Here is a 12335-nt window from a genome sequence, read left to right as displayed (position 1 = left end):
CTTTGCTTGGCTGCTTTGGGGTTTCAATTGTGCAAATAGAACACTTTCTCCGCACTTGTTTCCCCAAGGAGTGAGCTATTGCTCCTAATTAGTCCTTCTCCAGCCTAGGGCCCTGCCCTCCCTTCCATAGCACAACCTACAACAATCAGGGACTCATCTGGAGGTTTATTGATGGACGTACGAAGCAACTTGTTATAAACACCATCTTAGCTCTCCCAGGGTCGTTTGGGCCACAATAGGAAAACTGCCCTATAGAAGTTTGTAATAAGTGCACTGAATGAAGCCAGGGAAGACCACCCTGTTTGGGCTAGGTGTTAGGGTCCCCAGAAGTTCTCTCCTAAGGAACTGGCTACAGGAGCCTGCATGTAGTACTCATCGGCATTCTCTTGTTCCCAGAGACTGTGGCTCAATGTGGCTCTCATGGGTATGTTCGAAATGACCGGGGATGAAGCTGGCAAGGATGTGTTGTCGTTGCAGTTGAAATTCTCTATTTCAGTAGCACTGTTGGTGTTTCTGGAGTAGCCCAGGAACATTGAAAGCAACAGAAGAAAAAGAAAGCATTGGTAAGAATCGAATTTTAAAACTGTTGTTTAATTATGTTTTTTCCAGCACAGATACCTTCAACCCAGATCTGGGTTGAAGTGAAAAGGCGCCAAAAAGAAAGTTAAAAATAACACACACTTAGTATTCAGAGATAAGTGCGATGAGTTTTTTTTCCAATGAAAATAATTTTAGGGTTATTTAGCCAGAGACAGGTAATATGGACTAATAATCTAAAAATGTCTTTACCATGAAACACGTATAACTGCTGGATAAAATATAATCCACACAATTTTAAATGTATCATTACATTTATGAAAACTAAAGTAAAAATCCCCAGGGCCAAAAATTAAAGGTCAATGAGGTATGAGTTAAAGCTGGGCTGCCTGAGGGGCTGGCCAGTCTTGGTGACCCGGGCCCTGGGTTTATTTATTTGTTTATTTGGGCCATGCTGAGTCTTTGCTGCTGTGCAGGCTTTCTCTAGGTGTGGTGAGTGGCGGCTGCTCTCTAGTTGTGTGTGCCTGGGTTTCTCACTGTACTGGCTTCTCCTGTTGCAGAGCACAGGCTCTAGTGTGCATGGATTTGGTTGCTCTGTGGCATGTGGAATCCTCCTGGAGCAGGGATTGAACTCATGTCCCCTGCATTGGAGGTGGATTCTTAACCACTGGATCATCAGGGGAAGTCTAGGCCTTGGATATTTATGGCCGTGTGGCCCAGGAGGTTAAGTATTGGGACCCAGCTCCTGGGACATTAGCTTGAGAAAGTTAATTCTTAGATAGGTTGGTAAGGAATCTGAGGCCCTCAAGGAGGACAAGGGAACAAACTTTTTTTTTTCTATATTGCTTTGTCTTAGTCACAGGAGACTTTTTTTTTAAACTGTGAGTTGTAATGGCAACAATCTATTTCTTGTAAGACTAACTTTCTTTAAACCCAGAGCTAATGATTACACAAAACAACACATCTTGCTCAAGGGTATGTTTTTCCTTCCCTGGTGGCTCAGAGGTTAAAGCGGCCGCCTGCAATGCAGGAGACCTGGGTTCGATCCCTGGATCAGGAAGATCCCCTGGAGAAGGAAATGGCAACCCACTCCAGTATTCTTGCCTGGAGAATCCCATGGACGGAGGAGCCTGGTGGGCTACAGTCCACGGGGTCGCAAAGAGTCACTTTTCAATGATTATACAAAACAACACATCTTGCTCAAGGGTATGTTTTTCCTTAAGCTCTGTATTAATGATTATGTAGCAACAATGTATCTTGCTTGAGGACATGTTTCTCCTTCTTAACAGGAACCTTCTGTCTTATCTTGTTATCTTATGTTGTGGGAGTGGATCTGGTAAAACTTTCCTATTGTTTCCTATTGTTAGTTCTAATCTGTTATCTTAAAATGTATGTTGTGGGAGTGGGTCTGGTAAGACCTGCTCTTAGTGAAAGAAAGAAAGTGAAGTCACTCAGTCCCACCCCATAGACTAGCCCACTAAGCTCCACTGCCCATCGAATTTTCCAGGCAAGAGTACTGGAGTGGGTTGCCATTTCCTTCTCCAGGGGATATTCCTGACCCAGGGATCGGACCAGGGTCTCCTGCATTGCAGGCAGACACTTTACTATCTGAGCTACCAGGGAAGCCCAAAGTGAAAAGTGAAATTGTTAGTCACTCAGCCATGTCTGACTGTTTGTGACCCCATGGACTTTAGCCCCCCAGGTTCCTCTGTCCATGGGGATTCTCCAGGAAAGAAAACTGGAGTGGGTTGCCATGCCCTTCTCCAGGGGCTCTTCCCCGTTGGTTACTAACCAACTGAAGAAGTATATAAAGCCTTGATAAGACTAGTGAGTGGGGCACTCTCTGTCCCCCTTCTGATGTCTATGTCAGAAGCTTTCTCTGTCCCTTTTCCACTGTAATAAAACTTCTGTCACATGAAGCTCTGAGTGCCTGAAGCCTTGGCCCTGGTTCTGAAGCTAAATTCTCTTCGGAGATCATGAATCCGACACCGGTCAAGATATTTGCATAAGTCCAGGACTTTCAAAGCCACCTTCTTGACAAAAGGGGATATCAAGGACTTCCCTGGTGATCCAATGGTTAAGAATACACCTGCTGATGCAGGGGACACAGGTTCAATCCCTGGTCTGGGAAGATTCCACATGCTACTAAGCCTGTGCTCCATGGCAAAAGAAGCCACCACAATGAGAAGCCCGTGCACTACAATTAGAGAGTAGCCCCTGCTCTCTGCAGCTAGAGAAAGCTTGCATGTGTAGCAGTGAATACCCTGTGCAGTCAAAAATTAATTAATTAATTTATAGGGGCAGGGGAATACCAGAAAGAAATCCATCCAGTGTCAAAGCCAACATGGATTCTGGGTCAATGATTCCAACTTGGATTCTGGGTCAAAACAAAAGTCTCTGTTGAAAATCCTTATCCTTGGGACTGTTTCAATATTGGTTTGAGATCTGAAATGATACAGGGTCCAATAACTTCCAAGCTGAGAAACTAATGTAAAAAATTTCTCCTGAGCCATTAATCTCTCTGAGGCATCCAACAGAAGCAAACTTACAATGGTTCTGTGGGGTCAAGCCCTGCCCCTCCAATTTAGGCCAACATGAATCCCACAGACATAGGCCTGTTTGAGAAAAGCTCAGATAAAATATTACAGCTACAGATAGCCCCAAGGCCCAGAGGGTCAGTATCTATGTGAGAAACAGCAGAGAGAAGCAGCAGGGCATCTGATGTGCCTGTAAACGGGACGGCTTCTACATTGCCTGCAGCTTCTCAGGAGAAAGTGCAACCAGCCAGTTTAGAAAGAAGGAAACTGGGGAAGTAAGTGCAAGGGATCTGTGGCACAGTCTGAAGAGGCTGTTGAAGTATGTGCTTTAAGAACTCTCAAAACCACCAGAACACTCTCCCTTGCAGGACATGGCCTCTGGAAATGGAATCCAAATTGAGTAGGACAGGAACAATAGAAGAAAAGGAAAGAGAACAAATCAGCTAAAAATAGGAACACAGCATGGGAATCCCAAAACCCTGAAGTCCATAAGTGAAAGAAAGTGAAGTCGCTCAGTTGTGTCTGGACTCTTTGTGACTCCGTGGAATGTAGCCTACCAGGCTCTTCCATCCATGGGATTTTCCAGGCAAGAATACTGGAGTGGGTTGCCATTTCCTTCTCCAGGAGATCATCCCGACGCAGGGATTGAACCTGGGTCTCCCGCATTGGAGGCAGACTCTTTACCATCTGAGCCACCAGGGAAGTCCATAAACACTTTACAAAAACAACACAAGAGGGAGCTCTGAGCCCAAACCAGACAGCTACCTTGACCAAGCCCTCACTCCCAAAGGTTTAGGAAAACCGTTTTCCATAAACATAAGCATCAGAAAAGGATCATAATCCAAGATCATACAAAATTATCTCAGGAAGAAAGAGGCTATGAAGCATCTTACCTCCTTACAGACAACGAATGCACGCTAAAAAGATGTGCCTGCAAAGCAAACAAAAACTGCAACCCGGTGTTTCAGAATGAGCTCAGTTAAGACAATGACAGAGCATATACGAAAGAGCCAAGTCAGCCAGAATGTAAAGACTTATAAATGCGGTGACAAAATTGAGAAAAGGAATAGACATTTCTAAAGAAACAAAAATTACTTCCAAAATGAAGGAACACGAAAATGAACAAAGCAGCTAATGCCTTAAGAGAAAGAGAAGAGCAAAAGTCCTCTCCTTGAGTTTCAGAAATAAGAAAGTGGCAGGCAATTAGATAGCAAAGATGATCCAACCCACATACAGTGAGCATACCGTAAGAGGAAATTTTAATATTATAATTCAAGAAAACAATCTTGAAGTCAGAAAAAAAAAAGACTGCCAAGTATATATAAAGGTGAACCATGGCCTGGGAGGTGGTGAAGAATAGGGAGGCCTGGCATGCTGCAGTCCACGGGTCACAGAGAGGGGAACACAACTGAGCGGCTAAACAACAACAAATGGCCTGGGAGAACTGACCTGGCATGACCACCACTGCGACCCCAGAGCGAGGCTATGGAAGCACTGAGAGACAGGATGTGTGGCGAGGCCTTTGTACAGAGCTGCTGCTTCGTCCCACCCCAGCTGAAGGAGAGAGGCTTTCTGCAACCACCCAGAGCCCTTGAGCAGTAGTCCCCGGGGTCTGGGAAACTCAGTAGTTGGGGGCACAACTCCTGCCCAGGGAGCATGGAGGGTGGGAGAAATGGGAGAGCGGTTTTCTCTGATGATGGAGTGATGAGGATCTGTGTGCATCTGTGTCCAGGAGGCACAGTCCTCCGTCCAGTAGCCAGTCATTTCCTGAGGACCAGATGTGAACTGTACTAGGGAGAGAGCCAGCCTGGAGCCACTGTGAACCCTGCCTGACTCCCTTAAGGGGAGGGGACACTGACAGCTAGTGCCTGGCGGGCACGATGCCTGCAGATCCAGGGCCTGGTGGGGGAGAGGGGGTGGGAGCTTGCCTTGGGGTGAGGGGTGTTAAGTGCATGGCGCAAGCTAAGTTGCTTCAGTCTGTCTGACTCTTTGCCATCCTATGGATTGTAGACTGCCAGGCTCCTCTGTCTATGGGGATTCTCCAGGCAAGAATACTGGAGTGGGTTGCCATGCCCTCCTCCAAGGGATCTTCCCAACCCAAAGATGGAACCTGTGTCTCCTGCATCAGGTGGATTCTTTACCTCTGAGCCACCGGGGAAGCCTGAGAGGTGGTGAGGAAGGGACTTCAAATAACCCAAGAAAGCTCCTAAGAGAAAAAGTCAGTTTCAAAATCAAGAAACAAGGGGCTTCCCCTGTGGTCCAATGATTAAGACTCCACCTTCTAATGTAGGGGATGCAGTTTTGATCCCTGGTCAGGGAACTAAGATGCCTCAAGGCCAAAAAGCCAGAGCATAAACAGTCGCAATATTGTAACAAATTCAATAAAGGCCTTAAAAATAGTCCACATTAAAAAAAAAATCATAGGGGCTTCCCTGGTGGTACAGTTCCCTGGTGGTACAGTGGATAAAAGTATACAGGTTTGATTCCTGATCCGGGAAGATTCCACATACCATGGAGCAACTAAGCCCATGAACTGCAACTGCTGAAGCCCGTGCACCTAGAGGCCATGCTTCGCAACAGGAGAAGCCACCACAATGAGAAGCCTGAGCATGACAACTAGAGCAAGCCACTGCGCAACAACAAAGACTCAGCACAATCAGAAATAAATAATAAATAAAATTATATTTTTAAAAAATCTTCAAAAATAAAATCAAGTCAGAAACCTGAAGGAGAGGAGTGACAACCCAGTCCCCACAAAGAAGGGCCATCATAATATAAGGCCGTGCCGACTGAAGGGGGACGATGTGGCCACTTCAGAATTTTGATAATATTCAGGCACTGGATGTTTTAATTTCAGAATTGAGGCTGCTTTTGCAGTTTAAAGGGACCAAAGAGCGCTTTTATATTCTAAGAAGGAGCCCATATATGCTTAGGGGGCCTGCCCAGAGACCAGCTTTTACTCAGGAGCGAGAGGAAGACTTTTCCCACTGAAAAAAAAATTATAAAAGGAAGAACAAATTTTTGCATTTTGATGATGCCCTCCAAGTTGTACTTGTTCAATGTATTGACTGCATGATCTTGTGTTGGTTTTTCTATCACTTGTTACAGAAAGAATCTAACACAGTGACTTAGTAGATAGTAAAGCTTTGGAGCCAGCAGTAGTCTCCTCTATGGGTTAATGTCTATTCTGTCCATTTTACAGAATAGATAAGTGAGGCAAAGAGGCCTCAGGATTGTTTTACCCAAGGGACCCTTGAGAGCTGGGACTGTTAACATCTAACTCCATAAGTCTGCTATTATCACCCTTCTTTGAATTAACCTATTCATCCTCACTCCTTTTACTGAACATCTTCCATATGAAAACACTGGGGTTTACCTAGGGAATATTTAGATCAAGCAGCCACAGATCCTGTTTCCAAGAACAGGCTTATAATAAAATGAAGGGGAAACATTACATGTAAAAGTCTAAAGTGAAAAGAAGGAACTGAGGTGGGTAGGCAGAGGGTGTCACTGATTCTCCACCCCATCACGACTCTAGGCTGTGGGAAGGGGATGCCAGGGCAGCCTGCATGGAGGACCCACCTGTGTACTGTGAGCTGGGAAGTTCCTGACAGGTTCAAGAAACGGTCACTGTTGTGCTCGGCAGCCAACAGCATGGAGCTCTCACTGGGCTGGGAGGATGATGGCAGGCTGCTTTCAGACTGGATGGAGAAATTGACAGTCAGGTGACCGGGTCTGATCTCCAATAGCTCTTGGCCTTCTCAGGCCAGAACCTTGAAGAAATTCACTTGTGTCTTCCAGCCTAGTCCCAGGAACTGTTCCTTAAATGTTAAGCCCTGGATTCATCAGACCAAAAGCAGGGCCCCTAGCAGGATCCCTTCTCCCTGATGGACTGCTTTGGCTACTCTGCCTAGAGCCAAGGTCTGATCCTTAGGAACGAGAGCAGCAGAGCTGTAAGGATGACTTCGAAGTCAGTGACCAAGTACCTAAGGCATATCACTTAAATGTGATGAAGTAAGTGTTTAGATCTTGAAATCTGGAGGTTTAAGGCTATCTAATCTATCATGCTTTTCCTTCTTATGCTTCTACCCTAAGCAGGTACTGGGAAAGCCTTCTGTATGTCAAAAAAAGAAGGAAAAAAAACCCTTAAATAAACTAAAAGGTAAAACGAAATCCTTAGAACAAATATTTGCAAAAACTAATGATTAAAGGCTTAAAGTTCCGGACATATAAAAAGCTCTGTTTTATAAATCAACTTAGAAAAATCCAAAGTTGCCAACAGGAAAATGGCCAAAGAAAGCAAAAGATAATGCAAAAAAAAAAAAAAAAAAAGTCAGCGTTCAAATTCGTTGACAAAGAGCTGCTACTTTTTTTTTTAACCTGTCATATTAGACAAGGAAAATTTACGCTTCTCAATTGTGATAAGGATACAGTGACACAGTCACTCATATTATTAGAGAGAGTAGAATTTGGTATGAATTTCCTGGAAATAATCTGACAATATGTATTGAGAGCCTTAAAAATGTTCACACCCTTTGAATTCTTCTTCTAAATCTATTCTGGGAAAACCATCAGAAATGTGGACAATACATAAATGCTTGTTTTAGCATCAGTTACAATAATGAAAAGTTAGGAATTACTCTGAATGTCTGATATTAGAGGAATGGTGAAGTAAATTTTAACTCATTCATACAATTGAATAGCATGAAATTATCAAAATGATGTGTACAAAGGGCTTTTGAAAGAAATGGGAAATGCTTATGATACATGATATAATCTAAACTGGAAAAAAAGCAACATTGAGAAATATATTTATATATGTAATGTCCTCAAAAATATAAATTAAAAATTCAGATGAAAGACTAGAAGAATATATGCCAAAATGTTCCAAATGATTGCTTAGCGCTAGAGAGGAGTGGGGGTGATTTTTCTCTAATTTTCTGATTTTTCTTCAGTGAACATTATTCCTTTATAACACTGAGGAAAAAAAAATCAGAAAACAATTTTTCAGTGAGTTCAGCACTTTCTCTCTTTTTAGGAAAACAAAATTACTTTTTAATGTCTGTAGACCTCAGTGTGGTGTGTGCATATCACTGATTTGAAAAAGAAGGCTGCTGATCCCCACGCAGTGCTAGACTCTACCATCCATCCATTCTCCAGAGATGGCCTGTCTCCAATTTCCATCTGACCCTATGGATCTTGGCAGGATCTTGGTGAAACTTACTGTTTCTGCTGAGCGGCAGGGCAACTTGGGCACCAGGCAGTGAGAGATTCGGATTCTTGGATCTTTGGTAGTGATGGACAGACCTCTCTGCAGAATGTTCACCAAACGGATCCAGAACTGGAACACGGTCTCGGGGTGTCTCTCGTGGAGCCTTAGGTAGTAGGTCTTTTCAGTCACTGTCCTCACCCTTAGGATGCGCTGGAGCCGGTCATAGATTCGCAGCTCCACATACTTCAGGGGCAGAATCCTGGGCACAATCAGGGAATTCCCATGACAGAGGTCCCAGTGGTTTTAGTGAAACTTTGCTGGGTCAACCCCATCAGACTCCTGCCTTTGTTTGGGGGATGCTGGAGAGCGAAAGCTTGTGGTCTGAGGGTGGAAATGATCACTAAAACCTATTCTTCTCTGATTTCTAGAGCCTTGGTTATTAAAGAATCTGCTCAAACCAATAACAATGGCTGATGGTTGATGTATGAAATCTCATTTAACCCTCACAACAACCCCTTGATGAAGGAATGATAAGTAGTATTAATTCCCTGCTACAGAATTTGAAACTGTGGCTCAGAAAAGCTAGGTGATTTGCCCAAGCTTAGATCTTCTTAAGTAGGAATGGGAACTAAGATTTTCTGACTCCATCTCCAGGTCTCCTTCTCCCTAGATCCTGAGTAACTGTGCTGAAAGAGGAGGGAGAAGGATGGAGGCCTGGTGTTTTACATCCAGTATTTTTTTTCAATTTCAATACCTCATAATCCTATTTGACTTTCATATCGCTCACCTTTCTTTTTGAAAACCTCCAAGTCTATACTGACAAAACAAAAAATAAGCAAAAGGAAGCCAAGATTCTCGAAAACTAGGAAGAGACAGGGTCTGGTGCTCTACCCCAGCACCAAGTACAGCACTTGGTACATATAGACACTAAATAAATATCTGTTAAATGATCGAAGGAAGTCTACACAGTTTATGCTAAAGAACACTGTCCTTTCTTCTTCTCTAGAGATCAGTGGCAAAACAATTCAGTTGTTCACTCAGCCCCTTCCAGCACCTCCCTCAAATCTTCCTTTACCTGCTGAGAGTGATGACTGGGGCACTCCCAGGTGTGCTCCAGGTGGAAAACTGACCCTGGGGCCAGGTGACGTTGGCCATCAGGAGGATGTTGGGGAGTGGCAAGGAGGGTACGGACGAGGTCACCCCAAGGATCACAGTGGTTGGCCCTTCACAGTCATCCATCCAGTTCCCAAGCTTAGTGACCTAGAAGTTAGCCCCAGGCACATGGAGTCAGAGAGAAACAGAAGACAGGGGTGGATGATTACAGGTGCTAGAAAACAGCACTTCAACTTGGCAACAGGCTTGGAGCACCTGTGTTCTTGCACACCAGGCTGGGCCATGACCTGCCATCCATCCTACCCGTGGGTTCTCCCCAAAGAGACTTTAGGTCATTGGCAACAGGAAGTTGGTCACCCTCTTCTGTGTCCTTTGCATGACTAACTTTAAAAGGATGTGCTGGTAAGACAAAGCTGATCACCACTTCATTCCTCTGTCCTTGGGCAGAAGAAGGCAGCACAGGTTTCTAATGATCTGGAAGGGGGATTATGCAAAGAAAGTTCCAGAAGGGGAGGAGAATGAGGAAAAAGCTGTTGAATGGGGAAGATCCAGGCAGCCCAACTTGAGAGAGTTTTGGGGAGCTTCCCTCAAGATGAATGATGGTCAGTCTGGCTTGCTGCTGGGTCCTGAGAGGAATACCTGTTCTCTTGCAGCGCTCAGGGCTGTGGCAGGACAGGAAGATGGCAGCCTGGCACTTGGGCACAGTCTCACCTGAGACACCCCCACACCTCACTGTCCAGGACAGGCAGATAAGCACCAGCACTGTAGCATCCAAGAAACCACAGGGATCAGGATCTAAGGGGTGACCCCTATGTTTCCAAGACCAGAGGGCCTTCTCCCAATGTCCCAGACTCTGTAAGACCATCAAGGCCATTCACAGCCTGCAATGGATCTGGGCAACAGGGGAGAGCCCCAGCAATGCCTGAAATGGAGGTTTCCCCAAGCCTAGTAGATGGTACTCTGAGAAAAGTGAATTTTGATTTTGAGATGAAATAAGAGTAACGTTTCTTGAAGCCCATGTTGTGGAATGAAATTCACATGTGCTACAAAACACAGAGGGCCACACACACAGAGTAATACATCGATGTTTGCAGGTGATGTTTCTTGGCAGTGATGGCAGCTGGTGGCGCTGAGGAGATGGGAAGAGGGAGCAGCGTAACTCTGGGCTGGATCATGTCAAAGCAGCTTTTAGCTCTGACGAGCTAGCTTCAGCAGGCAGGCTTTTCCCCTCCCTGGCACGTCTGAGTCTCCTGGGGCAGCTCAGGGTTGGGGAAGACCTGGAGCTATGAACCAGCTCTCTGAGACCTGGGGGACCTCATCAGATAGAGGCTCACTACTCCGTGAAACGGTCTCCAAATTAAGTTCAACACCCACCTCCGATTATTTCCACCCTCTCTCCCAGGGTTCCTCATCACTTTTCAACTCCACCAAATAGATTCCTGACTGCAGACCCTCCCTGTGCATCCCAGCTTCCTGGCTTCACCCAGGAGCTTGAAAACCTTTCCCTCTGCCTGAAAGGTTTTCCCTGCCAACTCTTCCACTTACCAAAGTCTAAGGAACACCTCAAAGACGCGCTTTCCCAGAATATGGGGAAAGTTTCCACAACTGCCCATGTTGAGGGTTTGCTCTGCTCATGGTATAGGGCTCAGTGGGTCCAAACCCTCTGACACAGAGCTTTCTTAACAACTGCCATTTCACATTATGTCCGTGGAACCTCCAAAGTCACAAGCTTCTTGGCCAGGGGCACTATCTCATCTCTCTTTGCATCTCCTGCCCCTCACACAGCTTGTTGACAAACTGGCGATCTATACCTGCCACGTAGCACAGGGGCGTCACCAGCCAGACCACTGGAGGGAGGTGGGGGAGCACTTTGGTAAAATGTCACGTGGATTGAAATGACCATCCCGTGCTCTTGGTGGCTCCATGCTTCTGAGGCCACACTCACTCACTTGAGTAGGTCATATTACTACTCTTCTGGGGATCAGGAGAATCTGGGCAAGGCTGATTTATCCACGACTTTGCTCTCATGCCAGGGTGTTTGTAAGACATCTAGAAAGAAGCAGTTTGGGTTTCAGAGCAGAGATTCTGACAGCCGCCTTCACCCCGTTTTACCAGTCGGTATGTGCTGGTGGCCCCAGAAGCGTGGACTCCCACCTCACCCCTGGAAAATGGGTCCTGCTATCTCCTTCTGCAGGTATAACTCTATTTCCCCAAAGCATCTGACCTGCAGGGAGGCCTGTGATGCTGTAGGCACAAACCGAGGTGAACTTGGGATCTAGACACTCCTGTTTTCTCTGGCTCTACCTGCTTCCCTGCTTCTTCCTCCTCCCCACAGCTTTCAAAGGCTGTGGCATTTGGGAATAGGCTGGGAATAGGCTTTGGGCTACAGGGGTGGGGGGGGGGAGGGGAGGAGAGGGTCCCTGAGTGCACAAGGGTACCTGGACAAAGACGCTTTCAAACACCACTGAGTCAGAGAACAAGTTGAATTCTGGAGAATGAATCAGTTGACAAAGGAGGCCATCTTCCACCCCAAGTTCCACTCCAGGGCCTGGTTCCCTGACCTCAGGTGGGAGGCCCCGAATTTTACTCATTGGTTCCTGGGAAGAATGGGCTGGGGAACATCTCTGGGGCTCCACGCAGACCCAGCCCAACTCCAAGGTGATGTTGTGACCTCTTCTTCCCCCACCTCCACAGCACCACCCCTCCCGATGTAGGGCTGTCCCCCAGGCTGGGGGGTGGGGGGTGCTGCGGGCTCACAATGGCAGAAATGACATCAAGGAATGTGACGGGTAACAACAGGAAAGGAAGGCAGACAAGAGGCGAGGAAGGGTTGGCAGTGAGCAGGGCATGTCTCTCCCCTTTCCTACTCCCTACAGACCAGCAGTAACGCAGCCTCCTCCATTCTTCACTCAGCCTCCTCACACACACACAAGGAA

At 46.1% G+C, this 12335-nt stretch overlaps 1 protein-coding gene across 1 annotated transcript; it reads right to left on the bottom strand.

The window, feature by feature from the left end:
• Positions 1-314: 314 nt before the first annotated feature.
• Positions 315-11990, bottom strand: FAM71F2 (family with sequence similarity 71 member F2). Its single transcript, XM_040259586.1, has 5 exons — positions 11838-11990; positions 9362-9546; positions 8299-8545; positions 6657-6775; positions 315-513 (listed from the first exon to the last, which is right to left on the bottom strand). Exons 1-5 carry the CDS (start codon positions 11988-11990, stop codon positions 315-317), a joined length of 903 nt encoding a protein of 300 aa, XP_040115520.1.
• Between the last annotated feature and the right edge of the window lie 345 nt (positions 11991-12335).

Source organism: Oryx dammah, unplaced genomic scaffold, assembly GCF_014754425.2.
Source record: "Oryx dammah isolate SB20612 unplaced genomic scaffold, SCBI_Odam_1.1 HiC_scaffold_18, whole genome shotgun sequence".
Lineage (NCBI taxonomy): Eukaryota > Metazoa > Chordata > Mammalia > Artiodactyla > Bovidae > Oryx > Oryx dammah.
This window is presented reverse-complemented; position numbering and strand designations above follow the sequence as displayed.